This window comes from Amaranthus tricolor, chromosome 3 (assembly GCF_026212465.1).
Source record: "Amaranthus tricolor cultivar Red isolate AtriRed21 chromosome 3, ASM2621246v1, whole genome shotgun sequence".
Lineage (NCBI taxonomy): Eukaryota > Viridiplantae > Streptophyta > Magnoliopsida > Caryophyllales > Amaranthaceae > Amaranthus > Amaranthus tricolor.
This window is the reverse complement of record NC_080049.1, coordinates 33,111,938-33,132,167: the sequence shown is the minus strand read 5'-3', so window position 1 is coordinate 33,132,167 and position 20,230 is coordinate 33,111,938. Positions and strand designations below refer to the sequence as shown.

The following is a 20,230-nucleotide window of genomic DNA, read 5'->3' as shown; positions in this document are numbered from 1 at the left end:
CACATCTTTAATTTAGTGAAAATATTAATAATTTAAAAGGTATGAACTCTAATTTCTCTTTTTCTCAAAGTGTTGGTTTAATTTCCAGAACTAAAGTGAAATGTGAGCATGGTTTTGAAGCAAAGTTGCGAAGGGCAAAGAAAGTCTTCAACGGTGCTTCTCCACATCGAAAAATTCATTCTTCTATCAAACAATGGAATTTAAAACCTTGCTCCATCTCCCATCTTGTTTCTTCACCAAAATCCTATCTTTCACTCACAAAACTACCCAAGATTCTAACCTAAAGCTTTGATACCAAATTACTAATTATTGTGAATGGGCTATGATGATTGGTGAAGAACAATCAATAATAAAAATGCACAAAGAAACCACAAAAGTAGAGCAACAACAGTGAAGATTCAACCTTTAATGTCAATCTCTCACAAACAACCTAGTACAAAGGAGAAGGAACTCTAATGGATGAACCCTAGTTGCCTCTCTAGTATTAGTCTCTCCCTAACCCTAATGATGTTCTAAGACCCTCTTTTTATAGCCCCACAACATATTAGAAGACTCTAGGACAAAACCTGAAAAGCCCACAAAAGAACCCGCAAGAAAACAGAAACCGACTGTTTCGTGTGCTATTGGCCGCTTAGGTGAGCAGATCTACTCGACCGGTCGAGTGGTACTTCACCTGTCTCTAATCCTCGAGCCACAAGTTGCCTTGGTCTATTGGCCTCCTGGGTCATTGCCTCGTTCAAGGCACCTTGAACTCCTTCTTGAATGCTTCTTTGCCTTCAATAAGACACATTAGATCATCCACCTTGATCATTTCATCAAGTGATCCAAACTTCGATCTTTCATAACCCATGACAATCACATCTTTACTCTCAAGAGTGCAAGATAGTGCATGAGCTATGAGGTGATCAAATTCTTTATTAATGGCTTGAGATTTAAGACATGACACAATACTATGATATACAAATTCATACATTCTTAACCTTTTGTTGAATCATGCATATGATGTGTGTTAATATTAATCAATATGTGCGATGCATGTGTGAAATATACCTCAAGAATTTCTTTTAATATTTATGTAATAATTGTTATTAATTAGTTATTAACAATAAATTGAGTTGCTAACAACTCTTTATCAATCATAATAATCACATTTTATTTATTAGACGTAGTAATATATATTTTTAAATTTTTTTTATAAATCTTAAATGTGAAATAAGTACAATTTAACAATTTACATGAATAATATGAATCTTTTATCTATTCAATCTATACGAATAAATCTTTTAAAAAAAATTTATATATCCATTAAGAAAATGAATTTTTATAATAAAAATAATCGAATGAATAGATGTAAATTAATCACACTTGTGTTGGAAAAAAAAAGAAAATCAGCCAGGAAGTGAGGCCGACAAACATTTAACTAAGGAAAAAAATCCAAAACTCAAAGCATAACAACTCATGTCTGACGCCGTTGATTCCGATACCGCCATCCTCTGTTGCATATCTCTTGTCCATCCGATCTCCTTCCCTGCATACACCCGTGGGATCCACCTACAAAAATACAATATGATATCAGATCTTGCTTAAATTTAATCTTTCATAAATACATCCATCTACTTGTTATTCTTGTTCTACACTGCTATAATTGCACTGCACTCCCACACTCCTGCCCATTGGCCATTGCTACTCTTTTCTTGATCTCTAAAGTTGGGTCACAAACCAAAAGAAAAACCAAATAAAGCTAAAGTTTCCATCTTTCTTTTCTTTTCTTTTCTTTTTTTCCCTAGGAATTTCATTATTAAAACTGGTTCCTTTTCTGGGTTGACAGTAGCAGTGTAACAGTAGCAGTAGCAGAAGAAGTCACAATTGACAGATTCCACTGTTATTCTCTTTCATTTCTTTGATGCTTTTGGTCAGTTTTAGTCTTTTTTTGTCAATTATTGTTAGATTTTGTCCACTTTTTTTTTCCACCAATGAGGTTTCTTAATGGGTTTGTTGATTATGCTTTTGGAATTTTAATTTTTGCATTGGGATTCTATGTTTCTGGGTTTTTTGATGCATACATTGGAAATTTGGTTGATTTAGGTTAATGGGTATTTTTTAAAGCTTGATCTGGTTGGTTTAGCTGTGATTTTCCTAGTAATTTTAGTTAGATGCCAATGGATTTATCTTTACCCTAAAAAAAATTGCGAAATTTGCCACATATATGAAATTGATGATTGTTCTTGAAAAAGAACTGTTCTTCTTTTGGCTTTCTGGATTAAAGAATTGCCTTATACGTTTCCTAATTGGATGAAAGAATCAATCTTTTCCCTTTCTTATGCTTCATAGTTACATCGGAAATTTGGTTGATTTAGGTTAATGGGTATTTTTTGAGCTTGATCTGATTGGTTTAGCCGTGATTGGCCTTGTAATGTTGGTTTAGATGCCAATGGATTTATTTTAACCCTAAATCAAAATTGGCGGAATTCGCCATATGTATGAAACTGATGATTCTTCTTGAAAAAGAATTGTTCTTTTTTGGGTTGCTGGATGAAAGAATTGCCTTTTATGTTTTCTTATCAGATGAACGAATCAACCTTTTGCCCTTTCTGAGTGGGTTGTTTGATTATTACATTGCTTTTGAATTTAGAAATTCTGTACAGAAAAGTTATGTTTCTGGGTATTTTGATGCATACATTCAATATTTGGTTGATTTAGGTCAATGGATATTTTTCTTAGCTTGATCTGGTTGGTTTAGCTCTGGTTTCCCTGTATTGTAATTATATGCCAATGGGTTTATCTTAACCCTAGGCCAAAATTGGCGGAATTTGCTGTATATATGACATTGAGGAGTATTCTTGAAAAAGAATTGCTCCATTTTTGGGTTGCTGGATTAAAGAATTGTCTCTATTTTTTCTTATTGGATCAAAGAATCAACCTTCTTTCCTTTCTTAATCGAACCAATCTTTCGTTTTCATAGTATTCATAGGATTTTATTCAGATGGTGATTGATTTTTTTCTTAGATTGTACTCCAGTATGTTGTATCTATTTAACTAGTCTTAACTAGTCTTTTCCCTATTGGAATCATCTTAATATGCCACTTCTTTCATAGAACTCATATCTAAACTTGTGTGATTTCCCTTGGAATTGTATTCGGTGTTTGATAGATTATAATTATACTTGATATTTTATTAGAATAATCTTAAATATCCATGGTACGAATTGCAGGCAGAAAATGGCCCACAAAACATCTGGTGACAGTAGGACAAGGAGTTCTATATCAATATTTATCGTAGTTGGTCTCTGTGGATTCTTTTATCTATTGGGGGCATGGCAGAGAAGTGGATTCGGGAAGGGAGATAGTATTGCTATGGAGATTACTAAAAGTGGGACAGATTGTGCAGTTCTCTCGAACTTGAATTTTGAGACTCATCATGGCGGGGAGATTAAGACTGGCGATTCTGAAATTAACACTAAGATGATTGAGCCGTGCAAGGCTACGTATACGGATTACACTCCGTGTCAAGATCAACGGCGTGCAATGATGTTCCCTAGAGAGAACATGATTTACAGAGAAAGACACTGCCCTACTGAAGAAGAGAAGCTACATTGCCTTATCCCTGCTCCAAAGGGATATGTAACTCCATTTTCCTGGCCTAAGAGCCGTGATTATGTTCCGTATGCTAATGCACCTTACAAAGCTTTGACAGTTGAGAAGGCCATTCAAAACTGGATTCAATATGAAGGAAATGTCTTTAAGTTTCCTGGTGGTGGGACGCAGTTCCCTCAGGGAGCAGATAACTATATTGATCAACTAGCTTCGGTCATTCCGATGAAGAATGGGACAGTTAGGACAGCTCTAGATACGGGGTGTGGGGTATGTTGTACATCTCGTCTTTCAATTGATCTCCTTTATTAGTACTTAGTACACAATACTTGTTTCGTCAGATGAAATGAAATCTGTAATATTTGTTTCTCATGTTGACTTAAATTGCTGTGTAGGTTGCTAGTTGGGGGGCATACCTTTGGAGCAGAAATGTCATTGCAATGTCATTTGCACCTAGAGATTCTCATGAGGCTCAAGTTCAATTTGCCCTTGAACGGGGCGTACCTGCTGTTATAGGTGTTCTTGGAACAATAAAAATGCCTTATCCATCAAATGCTTTTGACATGGCCCATTGTTCTCGGTGCTTGATTCCATGGGGTGGAAATGGTAAGAATTTTTTCTTGGTTGCTATTTGCTACCAAGGTTGAATCGGAAACAATCTCTTTGTCATCACTACTGGGAGCCACTTAATGGCGTTGGGTAATGGAATGTTGTGTTGTTCTTTGGGTAGTAGCATTGCAACATTTTGTACTTGTGTTTTGCAGGTGGGATTTATATGATGGAAGTTGATCGTGTTCTACGACCGGGTGGTTACTGGGTTCTTGCGGGTCCCCCTATCAACTGGAAGAACAATTACAAATCATGGCAACGTTCTAAGGAGGATTTGAAGAGAGAACAAGATAATATTGAAAAGACTGCTAAACTTCTTTGCTGGGAAAAGAGGCACGAGAAGGGTGAAATTGCCGTTTGGCAAAAGAGTCGAAATGCCAATTCGTGTCGTAGGAGACAAGCTGACTCTCAGGCTACCATTTGCAAATCCACTAATCCTAATGACGTTTGGTACTGTTCTATCTTTGATTGTATACTCGATCTTCTTTTTACTCTAAAATTTTTAATTATAGGTCTCTGCTTTTAACTGATAGTCCTTTTTGTTTTTTTTTTTTTTTTTTGCAAATTGGGAAATTTATATATAAAGTAAGTCCCTAAGAAGAGACTAAGACACATTAAAAGGACATTTAATGTACCTCTCAGGCATATAAAACCACGTAGGGAAAAAGCCATTGAGAGAACATAAGATGTAGGGCGCCCTTTAAAGGATAGTGGACAAGCCACTATACACCTAGCTCGTACCTAAAGGTATGGTACAAAACACCTAGATCAAAGAGGTCATACACCTGAAGGTGAGTCACAGCCCGACTCGCCTAATCACCGGAAAGCCCAAAACAGATGGGCCTACCAAAAACACCTAGAACCTAACCCTAGGGAGCCCTAACCCTATATCTTTCTGTATTGCTTAGTGGAATTTGTGCTTATGAGTTCTGCTAAATCTTTTCTTTATCAAGAAAGATAATGTGTCCCTTCTATTTTTTGATATTTTTGGTTCTCGTTGCAGATCACTATCTGGGTAAGTTTACTTTAAAAACATCAGCTATCTGAAGAGAGTTTAGTAGGTTGTCCTTAACTATGAGTCTCCAATATAATTTTTGAAGCCAAAAAAAAGAAAAAGGAATGGAATATTTCGATTTCTTGTGGAATCAAAGTGAGTTAATAATTGGTTTGTCTTTTTGTTTCAAGGTACAAGAAAATGGAGACTTGTATCACACCATTCCCTAGTGATGGTGCTGGTGAGCAGGTCAAGCCATTCCCCGAGAGGTTATATGCGGTGCCTCCCAGAATTGCTAGCAGATCTATTCTTGGAGTTTCAGTTGATGCATACTTGAAGGACAATAGTTTGTGGAAAAAGCATGTCAAGGCTTACAAAAAAATCAATAGCCTACTTGATACTGGTAGATACCGGAACATCATGGACATGAATGCTGGGTTAGGAGGCTTTGCTGCTGCAATCCATTCTTCCAAACTGTGGGTCATGAATGTCATGCCTACAATCGCCGAAAAGGATACTTTGGGTGTTGTATTTGAGCGAGGGCTGATCGGCATCTATCATGACTGGTGCGTGATGACTTTTTAGCTAGCTAGATTTGATCTGTGCAGTGAATTTGCTGTTTTTACTTTTCTGTTTCTTCATCCATTCTTGGTTTCGATTGACTTAGCTTTCGTGATGCAGGTGTGAAGGTTTCTCTACATACCCAAGAACTTATGACTTCATTCACGCCAATCGTGTCTTCAGTCTGTACAAGGGCAAGTAAGTCTTCAGCTTAGGAAACTATAATTGTAGTAACATATAGGACAAATGCTCTGGACATGGGTACGGAAACGTGCACGGGTGTGGATCCGAGTATCCAGTATGGAAATTATATGAAAAGACGTGATCTTTTGTCCGTGTAATTCTCAATCGTTTCATTTGATGAATGCAGATGCAACTTTGAAGACATTCTTATAGAGATGGACCGTATTTTGCGCCCTGAAGGAGCAGTAATTATTCGGGATGAAGTGGACGTGTTGGTCAAGGTGAAAAAGATAGTAGCTGGTATGAGGTGGGACACAAGGATGGTAGATCACGAGGACGGTCCCTTGGTTTCCGAAAAGATACTGGTTGCCGTTAAGCAGTACTGGACTGTCGATGGAGGTAACAGCACATCTACCCAGTGACAAAGCTGAAACAAAACCTGCGAGTTACCACTGAGTTTCTGATAATATCACACGTTCTAAAAGTAAAATCACAGCTACTGTTACTGAAAGTGAGCGCTTCTTGTCATCGGTTCCTTCAGCCAATGATATTCTCGATAGCTTCCTAGGTTTGTCTGCTTCGACTTATGGCTACCCGTCATAGTAATTAATTTTAAGCGATAGATATATAGTCTCCTTTTGCTGGGCGAAAGAGAGTGATTAGCATGAACTATATTTACTGTCACAGTTCGATCACACTTCTCGAGTCTGTACTCCCCTCAATTTTTTTGATTCTGTGTACTGCTAATTTATTTGTCAATTTCTGTATGTTAACAGTGTCCAATCTCCATGAGCATACAAATTTCTAGTAGTAGTATTTCTAGTAGTAGTATAGTAGTCTAGTAGATGTATCTGATGGAGAATTTATTTGTTGTTTCAAGTTTCAACCCATACAACTGTAGAAAGAATTGAAAGGAAAAAGATAGATGTAAAGGAAGAGAATTGCTGAACAATCTAAAAATAATTGAAAGGAAAAAAGGTACTTGGTGAAGGGAGATAATTGCTTAACATAACATCATTTGGCTACTACTCGAAATTTGAGAAATTACATTGTTTGGTAATCGGCTTTTTGGTCATGTTGGGTGATATTTTCGGAATGTTTGGCAATTAGTTTTTTTTATTGGCATTTAGCTTTTGGCTTTTAATTTTAAGTCAAATAGTTAAAAAAATGTTTGATGAATTGCTTTTAATATAGCTAAAAAGCTAGCTTTTAAACCAAAATTAAAAAGCTTATATTATTAATATAAGAGTAAAGCTTATATACATTATATACCCGACCTCAAAATTGTGCCGAGGTGGGAGCCTAATAATGTTAGCTAAGTTAATGAAATATTGCTGTAATGAGTAGTTTACTAAGGTCATTGGTTACTGAAATTAGCGTTAATATATGTTGGGTCTTAATCATCAGGTTATAAGTTGAATTGATTTTTTGACATACTATTAAAAGCCCAAGTTAAAGATTTGAATCTCCTTAGTCCGTCCTTTCAAGTGAAATTAGCGTCAAGTATGAGCAATACTGTCTTATATTCACACTTTTAGTTCAAAGACTCTCACTTATATTGAGGTTTCAATAATAAACCTTGGTTGAGGTTGGTTCCTTGATACATTTTGGTAATAGGTCATACACAAACCAAGCTCTACCACAAAAACAGACAGTCCAAGAATGAGAACCACAAAAGCAGTTTTGGGACATGAAGGAGCCAGCAAAGCCAAAAATGTTGATGCCCAATCATGCACACCAATCACTATCCATTCGTCAATCTCTCAGTTAGTGTTTGTGAAATGTGCCCAAATATGACAGTAAGCATTCAATTTTCCTCTTTCAATGCTGCATAGATGGGAATTTGGAATGAGCCCGGGCCGGGTCTCCTTATCACCATTTTAGTCTACCAATTATATGAGTCTCTACTCTCTACTCACAGTTTTGTTCCCTGTTTTTGAGAGGGAATTTTTATTACATCATGAATTATTGTCAATTCGTACCTATTGTCAATGCCAGCATATAATCTGGAAAATACAAGACCCATATATTTCATAAGTCAAGAAGATACCATCCCAAAACCATATCGATTATGAAGGAAGCACTTCAATGACTTAAAATGTGCACACTATCTTTAATTCATCAATATGGACAAACCATCTCAACAATACTGATATAACTAAAGATTTAAAGGGCAGGAAGCCTCTTAACTTTTATAAGATGTCAAAAGTTCAAATATTTGTCTCCTCGGTTTCTAACCCAAATTTTCAAGTCTAAAGATTAAAATTTGTTCTCCTCAACTTTTGATCCAAGTTTCGCCATTTGGTAAGCCAAATACTCATATTTACTATATATACGTTGAACCAACTCGATTACTATAGTCTATATATACATAATACATTCTTCTATGTTAAATGTTCAAATGACCGAGACTATAACATAGGAAGACTCGAGCGAAAAATACTTTTTTAGATAAGTTAAGAATGAAATAATATCTTCCACTTAGGTTAAAAATTTAAGCTTATGTATTCCTTTTGAAAAAAATAGATACAAAATTTTACGATACTTTTCAGTCAATTCAGTTGCCACATAAATACATTGTCATGTAAAGCTTCTCTATAATTACAAACATTATAAAAAAAATTATTAAATAATATTGATAATGGCGTTATTTCAGCATGTCTTTTCAACTAAGTATATGTAACATGGTAATGTATACATGGTTTGTACATAAGATATTTATGGTAACCCAATCAGTTGGAACAGGCGAACAGAGATTATTAATGGAAAGTTATGTATAAGCTAAAAAGAATATTCCATTCATGAATTAAGATGCATGGTAATCAACTAACTATCACATTGGTAATTGTTACAAGCCAATTGGAGTAAACTTGTACTTTATATTCTTTTATAAATTGACATGCTTGCAATATCAAGTATAATCATAGGTTCTATACTTTTCTATATATGATAGCTTTTTAAGAAATTGTATATAATAAAAAATAAGGTTAATTTTTATAATTTTTCTTATTAAAATTTACAATAACTCATATGATTTAATATTGAAAAAATAAGAAATAATGTTAAAAGCTCTAAAATATGTTATATATTTTATTATTATGATAAAGAATCAAGTCAACCAACAGCTTAAGCTTATGGTTTAAGTTTAAGATATCTCATATACTCTATCATACCTCCTCACACTAGAAGTGTGTATGTAATTGATGTTCTCCTCATAAATGACGTTAAATATTTCACTTTGTAATGAGGGATGAACGAGATTTGAATCAGTGACATTTCGTTATATCGGTTTCTAATATCATGTCAAAGAATCAATTTAACCAAAAGTTTAAGCTTTGATTTAAGTCTCGTAATATGTTATATACTATACCATGAAAAAAGACCAACACACTCTTTTTGTTATGTGATATAAGAAAATATATATAATATACATTATAAAAAATTCAGCATGCAATTATGATTAGTAGCAAACTCAAGATAACAGAATAATAATATAGATGTTGATGTGTTTTCATTCAATTCAAAATATTTCTAATGTTGTAAGGATTTGTTTTGTTTAAACTAAAGAGAAGCTCCTCTTTCCAATTCTCTTCCCTCCATTTCTCTCTTTTTTTATTAGTAACGAAATGAAGGAAATGCAATCTCTCGCCTCTCCTTCTCTTCATTTCCTTTTATCCAAATATAGTGTAAGTGCCTATCACATAGGGAGATTTAGAGGGTCAGATATACGCAACCCTCTCTTGTTACCAATAACAAAGATATTTTTTCCGATAAACCCTGAAATTCAAATATCATCTGCAACAAAGTACAAATGTCATAACGAACCTTTTAAGATCATCCTTGCTTGACTACTTGGATGATACAAACAACAAACTTTGAATTCACACCTTAGCTTCTCCATGCGCAAAATTTGCAAACAATTCAATGAATTAATCATAAAGCTTTTTAATCATCCATTATTTTCTAGTGATAATATGCTCCTTTTCTTTACCTTCTTTTTCCTAGACAACACAAAATGTTTAGTCATTTTCAGTCGCTTTGTATTCATCTAACTGCTACAATTTGATGTTTACTTGTATATTACCTTTATTGATGTATATAATTACATTCCCTTCTCATTCTTTGTAGAGTCACTATCCTCCCACATCTTAAATCCTCTTTGTTATCCCAAACTACTCATAATCCTTAAAATTGGCCTAAAAACACATCTAAAAACTTGTACATGGCTTCACTTACATCATCCATGAACACCCCCCAACCGCCTTCTTCCATAAACAACACTACCACCCTCCGCGAAGCTTCCTTTTCCTCCTACCTCAATAACTCCGATGAAAAGTCCATTCGTAACCTCATCGAATCTAGCCAATCCCCATCAATTTTTAAGCAAAATCGTCAACAAAACTCGAGGCAAAACAAGGCTGAAGATGGAGAAATCGACGTTTTTAGTGCTGATAAGTACTTTAACAAAGGCTTAACTGAAACACCTTATAACACCAACTCAACACTATCAAGAAGTACAAAGTATCAAACTTTGAAAATGAATCATGAAGATCCTACTGAAGTCAACAACATGGGGCAGTCTAACAATAAACTTAAATTGATTCCATCTCGAACTCCTAGCAGTAGTCAGTCTGAACGCAGTGCGAATAGTCAGAGTGCACTACTCAGACGATTTCACAGAACACCATCGAGAATTAGCACCAACACTGAAACTAGCCGAAAATTTCAGGGTGCAGGAAAATTTTCTTTTCTTACCTGTTCTTGTTGTGATAAGAAATCGGTTGAAATCGATCCAAAGTTTACAGATCATGTTGATAAATTCAGTGAAATTCCCTTAGGGCCGGGGTACAGTAAAGCTGGTACAATACCAAGATCAATAAAAACAAGCCTAGATGCGGCTGAGATCACAAGAATGAACAAGCTTCGAGTACTCGACAACACAGATCAATTTGTGTATCCGATCCTGAATTCTCCCTCGTTGACAGCAATCGAAAAGTTGCAGGATCAAGGCGAGGACACAAGGAAATCACTAGATGTTTTCGGGTCTAGTGATTTCGATGAGGGGAGTAAAAGATTTAGTCTACAAAAGAGACTAAACATGTTAGCTTGGGATACAATTCCAAAAGCAGAGGAATCCAACACTTCTGGTGCACCTAGTGAGACTTATAAAGACGTAGAAAGCGATGCTAGTTCCGACTTATTTGAGATCGAGTGCCTATCCTGCACAGCAAACCCGGTAATGCAATCCCCTCGATTGGTACCATCAGATGGGAGTGTTACCCCCACGTCTAGGTATGCACCGAGTGAGGCTAGTATCGAGTGGAGTGTTGTGACTGCTAGTGCTGCAGATTTTTCGTTTGGTTCTGATTCTGAAGACCAAAGAAGTAGCACACTACGATCAACTCGACATAAGATGGGCTTAAAGATGAACACATCGATGAAATCGAGTGTAAATAAAGATGTACATAAACCAGTTTCGCGTAGTATGTTAGGGTGCCAAAGCCAGAAATCTGTGAATGTTGCTAGGGAAGTTCATAGCAAAACACCTCCTAGAGGGAAATCTGAGAGTCAGAGGATGCAGAAGGTTCCAGAATGTTTTGCTCCTGTTACAAGGTTTCAAGCAGAGACTAAGATGGGTGGATTTGGTCATAAACAAAGACAAAGACAAAGTTTTAGTCCTGATAATCTTTTCTATATCGAATAGCTATTTGTTGTCTATGTTTTTATTTACTTTTTTATTTTGTCATGATGATTTTTAACTTCTTTGTAACCTTAGATGTTTTAATCTTCATAATTCTTGACTAATTTTGTAAAATAAGTTTTATAAAATTTTTATGTTTGATTTGAGAATATTAACTAATTTGTGTCAAACTATGAAGTTTTAGAGATCATTTGCTATTATTATATATATCTATTATTAGTAAATAAATAAATGACTTAGATTTCATATTAGAATAATCAATGAGATTTAAATAATTATGGTAGTTGGCTTTAAAAGTCAGACACTATTAAATTGTCTAATAGTCAATAATTTAAATAGTGTACTAAATGTAACACATCAACTCCCCTTAGATTCATTATTGGTTCAAATTGATCCAAAATCAACTAAACTTTTAAAATTGAATAAAAAAATAACATTTAAGATACAAGATTGAAATTCGCCGTAAACACAGGAATACAAGATTAAACTTGTTAAAAGACAAGTGTAATGCATATTCTTTTGTGTTCTTTAATTTTTTTTTCCAAATTATAGGGCAGGCTGAGAGAGGATAAGGAGAGGAGAGGAGAAGGATAGATGAGAATTAAATCTATAACTTTTTTGAAAAGAGCGTGCTCTCTAATTATTGGAGTATAAGATTAGTCTTGAATAGAGCTGGTTAATTAGAAAGACGGGTCCTTAATAAATTTTATTATAGCATGTCAATAGCGTTGAGGGTACATATGATGTGCGTGGAGGAATATTGAACCAAACAAATTTCTAAAGCCAAGGAAAGCTAATAAATAAAGTGGGCATCAATTTCATTAAATTTAAAGGGAATATTTGTCAAATGTTCATTAAATTGGATTTAAAATACAGGGTAAGTTATACTTCTATAATTATAAACGGTTAGGTATGACTTTCTTCATTTATATTTGATGACAAACAATTATAATTGAGACTTGAGAGATATAGCCTATAGCTGGCTTTAGTGAGATGTGATCCAAGGTACTAATAATGGGTCCATGCTTGCTTGCCCATTCAAGTTTATAGCTAATTCCATAAGATAGGATTAGATTTTTAAGTTGGGGCATACTCTAGTCTGAGTTTATTTTATGTTGGATTATTAGTTTTTGATCTTATGTCGGTTTGGATTTTAATTTAACGGCTCATGTGTTTTAATATATTTTCTTATCTCTATAATCTTTTCCAAAAAATTATTTTTGGTATAAAAAATATCTTATAAAAATTCAATATAAAAATTCAAGATCTTCTAGTCAGAATCCATTTTAGTTTTGTACTTGTGTATTAAGTACTATCAATCCTTTCACGAACTGATTTTTTTCAGTCACGATGAATCAATTCAAATTCTGCGACTCGATGATCCTTATCTAAGAACATTTCGAACTAATAAATCAATACATTGTCGATGAACCAACAAAGGGAGGCCATCCCGGAAAAGGTAATGCTGATGTTTGCAACTCTACACGATTAAATTCTTTGTTCATGCATCAAAAAACTTCATATAGACACGAATAAATAAGATTATAAAAAACCAGCATGTACATTAAAAAGACACATATCGAAGATAGCTCGAAAGGAATTTAGAGGATCGGACTAGCAAATAGTGGTACATCACATATAGCACTCATTTATCAATCATCCTTACACTCCTTTGTCGGTCGTGCCTCAAATCCACCCCCGTCTCTAGGCTCTAGCGAATAAGGCATGTAGGTTCCAAGGATCTTGTCCCACATTACAAAGAACGGCTGCGAGAAGTTGTATTTGCTGCCGTAAAGCTGGTGGTGCACATCATGATATGCAGTATTATTTTTGAAAAAGATGTGGAAAAGATTACCGGGAAGCCAAAGGCCGCAATGATCATCCACCGTCTTGATGGTTGCAAACGAAAAGAAGAATATGGAGGTTCTTGGAGTCATTCCCGAGACAAGAAAGGATAAGGCTCCCCCAATAGTGTCGAGGATAAGTCCCTCTAAGGGATGGTTATAAAGAGCCCCGTAAGCATACGGGACAACAAGACGGTGATGCTGGGAATGGATATGGCGGTACAAAAATTTGTTATGATGCATGTACCGGTGCATGAAATACTGCCAGGTATCTAGAACCATCATTGCAGTAATAAATTGGCGGGCGAGAACAAGTAGATTCGGTTGCTCTTTTGAAGCCTCAACAGCACTTCCTGTCACCTACATGAAAGCAGTTCTACTCAGAAAAGGTGAAAACTTAACAGTTGTAATGCTAAAGAAAATTTCGAGACAATCGGCTTATTTACAAGAAAAGCTTATCCAGTCATAATGTCAAGACTTGAATCCATTACAATCGAAAACCAAAGTATGGATTCTTGGCTCCTGGGATAATATGAGTTAAAGTTGATTTATTATGAACCAGTTTCTAAGTCGTAATTAAACCCACAAAATTAACATTCGTAAACCTAATGTCAAGAGTAAAGACCTACTTCTAAATCCTTTAAGCCCCATTTTTTTCAGTTCTTGGTATTGAGTATTGACTAATGAGTATCATACATATATTTCAAAATGATGATACCTACACCCCAAAACCTAAAGCGTGTGTTCAACTAGGAAAACAAAACCTTCTCCAATCCAATGCCTCTGTTTTCTATCTCCTCCGCTCCTTTAGGGCTTCACCATTTCTCTCCCGCTTTCAGCTCCTCCCACCTAACTAGCAAAGGTTTTCCCACCTCATTCCACCACCTTAACTCAGCACCCCATGAGCGAAGTAAATGGACAACTTTAGATTAACACCTTTTCTTGATAGCCGACTAAAGTATAATGGGTCATAATATCATATGCGTTTCTTACTTATGTGAAATTGCAATTGATGTTTGCAATCGAAGGTCAATCTAAAACAACCTCCGCATTTAAATGTTATACTTTAAGAAGGGAATATAGTCTGGGTGTTAAATTTAGGCTGAATTTATTGTGAATGCCAGCATGTTATGGAGGAAACACGAGGTGAACGCACTCCTTAAGCCAAAGAGATATCATCCCCAAACCATGTGGCTATAGGAGATTGGGCTCCAATAGCTTATAAAATGTGCACACCATCTTTAATTCATCAATGTGAAATAAACCACCCCAACACTAGGAATTCATTGGGTAGAACGAACAATTCATTGTTTTTGTCAAAATTTTCTGAACACAAAATATGGGTTACAAATATTCCATGCCCAAACCTGATCCACATGCCTGAAATTAGTACACACCTTCATTAAACTTCTCATGCAATCATTCCTTTCCTTGTCCAGTTCTTCGAGTAAATTGATTAAGTTAAAGATTACATTAATATATTTGGTATTCCCAAAGGATCAAACACTTTGTACAAGGTACTTTCATTTCCATACACCTAAGTGTAAAAAATCTTAACACACCAGCTTTAGTGCACTATGGACGCCACATCACAAGACAGAGCTATTTTCAAACAAAAAAAAACATGCATGTCAAAAAAGATGGCACTTCAAATCAGACATGTGAAGACACCACACACAAGAAAGATTGCACTACGATCAGTTCACTTGATTCAACCTCCACAAAAATGCATATAACAAGACTACCAGCTTGATGGTTCATGTCCCATCTATTCCACCAATCAAGGTTTCCAATTAAGGGAAGACCCACAGTGTCTAGGATAATCACTCCATTAAAGATGAGTGGATTGACATTGAATCTCTCTTTAGCAAAATTGAGTAAAGGTAACCTCAGGCATAGAAATGTAAAATCGAGAACTACGGTGACTAATTTGATAGTAGGAGACTTATAAACTCAGCAGATTGAAAAAAATACATAAAGTACCACAAGTAACAAATTATTACAATATATAGTCTATAGTCATAAAAAATTCCATGGAAGAAAGAATATAATGAAACCATGTGTGTCCACATTTAAATGACACCACCTTCACTTAAGAAGCTAACTAAGTAACAATGTCTGCATACTCATGATCTGGAGCATGAGGTAGACTATAGACATTACACAACAAACTCACAGCAAACAAAACATTTACAATAAAAGTTCCACTCAAAATACATGTATTTTCAACTTTAATTAATATTAGACCTCTATAATAAACTTAAACCAGAGGAAAATGCCGGAAGGTTAGAACTACGGGGTATTTCAAGAAAGAATAAGTGAGACGAAAGATAACTTGTAGATGGGCGTGAGAAGCGATATGATGTATTTAGACTTACAAGATCATATGGTAGTCAATTAAAATGAATGGGAGAGTATATTGATGGATGACCATAGTATCTAAAATCTTGCTATCTTGGTTCATGCTATGATGCACAGTGCCACTTTAACTGCTGCATGCACTCAAGCGCACTTTTTAAAAATAAGAGGCGGCATGTGTTCTGGCGTTAATCATTTGACAAAAATATGCATGCATTGTTTTAGCATTTGACAGTTCATATACTAGTTAGAATAACAAAAGGGAATGAACCTGAGAATTACAGAAATGATCAAAATAAGCTCAATATGTTTAAAATTCTAACCCATACTGTCATACACTACATAAGTATATTGAGTATCGAATAGTCACCTGTCCAGACATCATAACGCCACTGAATCTTTCATTAGAAAACAAACTATTGTGTTTACACCAAAGCATACATGTATGAACCAGAACATTATTAGGGATTGGTAGCCCAAGAATGTGAAAACTTTCATTCAATAATTACTCAAAACAAAAAGCTATACATGCAACACAGCAGCTAAACTCAACTTTTCATCCTCAAAAAGTCAAGTGCTGAGCCACATAGTTGGTTGTGGAATTGCACCCACTTAGTTAATATATTTAACTTTTTTCTTCCTAAAAAAATTTTGAGATTACGCATTTTATATTCTATAAAATTGACTACTTAACTCCACTAAAAATTTGAATTGATATGAACCCACTACAAAAAATCTCTAAATCTGCCACTCATAAGTCCCCCATTTCGTTTCCCGTGTTCATCAACATTAAAATGTAAAATAAACGTTAAATAACATTATCATCCTTATGGTCCCCTTTTCATAGCATAACGCAGCCAACTACTTGAACAGAGAAGGCAGCACATTCGGGTGGGGTGGTAGGGGACTATCAAATTTTAAAATGTTCTCCAATAACTAAGTAATTTGTCCCAAACAAAACTCTTTTCTTTCCAAAAAAAAATGTCAGATTTTGTATTTCAGGCCACCTCAATTGAAAGTGAAACAGCTACTCCTCGTCATACCACATCATCCTCTCAGCCCAAACAAAGTCACTTTCCAATAGCAGCTGTCATGTGCATCACTTACAAACAAACATCAACAACATAAAGCAACTCTTCATGCTATCCTAAGTTATGTTACTAGGACTTAGGTACCAATGTCGGATACTGGTACGTGTCCAAGTATCGAATATGTCTAAATATTCAATTTTACGCCTAAAATGAAGTGGTCTAAGTATCATAGCAACGTAAGAGCATCAAGGATCAGACACGAGTACATGAAGAAAAATGAAGAGCCCGAGTAACATAGATCCTGAGCTAGCATTTCCTACTACTCAACCAATTATTATTTCCATTTGATTGGAAACTGGAGAAATATATTCTAAAGTTTACAATTCTTTCCAAAGATAAAGTAAACGCTTAAAAACAAAATAGCCTTCTTTCTGGTCCTCAGCAAGAGAGTCATAATGTGTGTCTGTACTAGATTTCTGAACAAATCCTCCTCTTAAAGCTTATCATCAATGAAAATTAAAACTCCTACAAATGTTCCTAGATGTCCTCTTTACAAGAATTTCATAAAAATCCCTTCTATTGCACAGAAAATATTCCTTAGAGGCAAAGTCAAATACATGAGTGATTCTAAGCATATCCAAAATGTCCGACTAGGGCTGTCTAAACTAAAGAGCCTCAAATGTTAGTTAATATTACTTTCCTTTAGCTTTTTGAAGAAAAAAAATTGCACCCCTGGTGAATTGCTCAAAGATTGTCCTTTGCCATATATTAATCATTTTCATTGGAGGTCATAATTCACTCTGGTCAATTTAAGCCAGAATCAGCCATGAACATCATCAAGACTCCATTTTAACACACCCAGAACCCAAACCAAAGACTGCAAATTGCAATAAGCTTTTACAACAGAAGAACAAGCCATAAAATTAAAGCTTTAATGAACAAGTATGCATAAGAGGGACTGAAATCATTCTTTTAATCATACCACAAACAAGTTTATAAAACCCAAGTCAAATAAAGCTTCAATTAATCACAATTAACTCATATCTCCATCAAAATAACCAATTAAACAAAAAGCTTTAAACAATTAAACTCAAATCACCAAGGATATCTTCTAAAAAAATTCAAATCAATCAATTTAAACACCAACAACATAAGAAATACTTTGATCAATATAACGAAGTAGAATTTTTAGAAAAAATACTAACCGCAAAGAGGATAATAGCGACAATAGCTTGAACAGTTTGTTGAAGAATAACACCCTTAATAACAGTAGATTTAGAAACTAAATTCTTCTCATCTTCATCCTTCCTGGAATGTAAACGGTAATTATCTAAAGAACCCATCATCATATAAATGCCAGAGTATACCCAATACACAATAATTGGTGCAAAAGTTCCCAATATTTCATCAGATACCTCTATGTTACCACCCATCTTCATCTTTCTTTCTTACTAAAAAAGATGAGATTTTTAACAATTTTTCTTCAAGAATCTAGAAAATATTGCATACCCAAATATTAATTAGTAAAGATAAATGAAAAAGATGAAGAATTTAAGATGAAGATGATCCGAACAAATAGAAGAATAGAGTACGAAGCTGAATGAAATGATTTGGCTGGAAAAAGAACAATAATTGGACGAAATTTGATTCCTGAGAGAGTATGAGGAAGAGAGAGAAAAATAAATTAGGGGAAAAAGGAGAAAATTCAGCCACAATAAACGTAAAAAGAAGGTGTAGATGTTAATTAGGGTTTTATAAAATTTAAATTGGGGAAGAAAAATTGAAACTTGAACACAGATTGAGATATTCTTTCTGGAAACTGTGGACCTATCAAATATCAAACAAATTCAACAAATTAGGAGTGATAAATGTGATATTATTATTCAAATATGTACGGCTGAGACCTAACAGAATAATTGGGCCATTTACTTCGTTGATTAGTCGTAATTTGACTGGGCTAATGGTAACAAATGTGTTATGTCTCCTACTTCTAGACCTAATGCTCAAGTCAAAACTATATGTGTTGGGAAGGAAAAAGGGACTATAAGAGGCCAATTCAAAATTTTATCTAATAAAAAATGTGAAATTCTTGTAAATTGTGTTAATTGTTTGTAGTGAAAAATACTCAATAATAGCAAATACTTTGTCTAATTAAGAGTTAATATCTTATTTACTTTTTGCATGTTTGGCAATGTAGTAATTTAATTTTTAATATCTCTAAATAATACAGAAACTCTTGCAATGTATAAAGTTATTAGTATAAAAGTATATATAAATATAAATTTTAAATAGAAATGCAATTACATATATCCATATAAAAATATAATAATTTTTATGAAATAGATAAAATTTTTTGAAATATATTGTGTTTTTGGTGAAAAATTTTGCAGATTTTACATTGTATCAGTCATAATTAGGGCGATAGCCATATAAATTTAATGGGCATTGAGTAAATATGAGTTGATAAGACTGATTTGTCATATGTGTGATGGATAAGCCTTGTGAATAAAAGATGAATATGAAAATTTTAAATAATATGAATATAACGAAAAAAACTCAGATCCACCTACAATTAACAAATAAAACTAAACTAATTTCTGATAAAAACCAACCCCAATGCCCAATTTTGATCACCAACATGTATTTTAGAATAAAAATATATAAAATTAAGCATCTTAAATTCCAATCATAATAAAAATTCATTCTTTCATAGAATGAATTTTTTTGACAGAAGAATCATTTCGTAGAATTTAGTAAATTCATGAGTAAACTATGAGCAAGCACTCTAAATACAAATTATTTAATGTCATGTTTGGGAACTATGATTTCATTTGAAAATTTAGAATTTGTTCAAATTTATTATTTGGCAAATTAAAAATTTTCAAATTTGAATTTGAGTCATCAAATTCTACCATTGTTTTTAAAGTAGTTAAAGTTGAGAATTTGAGAATAACTATCCGGACCTTATCATTCTCAAATTCTTCATTTATAATTTCAAATTGAAATTCATAATTTGAAATAAAATACTTGTTTCCAAACACAACATAAATTTATTTCTAAATTAATTAATTAATAATAGTTTTAAAAAAATATTCCACAACTCAATAACTCATCATTTTTTTCCATCTATGGATAGACATACATATTGATTTAAAACCAAAAGTAAATAGTTAAAAATTAGAAAAAATATTCGAAGTGATAATTTATTTTTCACTAGTGAAAGAGATAGTTTTTTTTCTGAATTATAAGGTGGTTAAAATGATCTTTAAAGTTAAATTCAATTATTTTTTTTACTATTGTGATTATTGTTGTTAATAGTTGTACGTGACAAACATGCCAAACGCATTTGCGGTGTGACT

The 20,230-nt window shown here is 34.0% G+C and overlaps 3 protein-coding genes across 3 annotated transcripts; 2 read left to right on the top strand and 1 right to left on the bottom strand.

The window, feature by feature from the left end:
* Positions 1-1,448: 1,448 nt before the first annotated feature.
* On the top strand, positions 1,449-7,054 carry LOC130809072 (probable methyltransferase PMT2). Its single transcript, XM_057674701.1, has 7 exons — positions 1,449-1,912; positions 3,212-3,860; positions 3,986-4,196; positions 4,355-4,649; positions 5,385-5,759; positions 5,875-5,952; positions 6,125-7,054. Exons 2-7 carry the CDS (start codon positions 3,219-3,221, stop codon positions 6,357-6,359), a joined length of 1,836 nt encoding a protein of 611 aa, XP_057530684.1. The 5' UTR covers positions 1,449-1,912; positions 3,212-3,218; the 3' UTR covers positions 6,360-7,054.
* A 2,919-nt stretch (positions 7,055-9,973) lies between these two features.
* LOC130809073 (protein PHYTOCHROME KINASE SUBSTRATE 1-like) lies at positions 9,974-11,785 on the top strand. Its single transcript, XM_057674702.1, has one exon. It carries the CDS (start codon positions 10,160-10,162, stop codon positions 11,639-11,641), a length of 1,482 nt encoding a protein of 493 aa, XP_057530685.1. The 5' UTR covers positions 9,974-10,159; the 3' UTR covers positions 11,642-11,785.
* Positions 11,786-13,022: 1,237 nt separating this feature from the next.
* LOC130809074 (sphinganine C4-monooxygenase 1-like) lies at positions 13,023-18,861 on the bottom strand. Its single transcript, XM_057674703.1, has 2 exons — positions 18,077-18,861; positions 13,023-13,842 (listed from the first exon to the last, which is right to left on the bottom strand). The coding sequence occupies exons 1-2, from the start codon at positions 18,308-18,310 to the stop codon at positions 13,291-13,293; spliced, it is 786 nt and encodes a 261-aa protein (XP_057530686.1). The 5' UTR covers positions 18,311-18,861; the 3' UTR covers positions 13,023-13,290.
* Between the last annotated feature and the right edge of the window lie 1,369 nt (positions 18,862-20,230).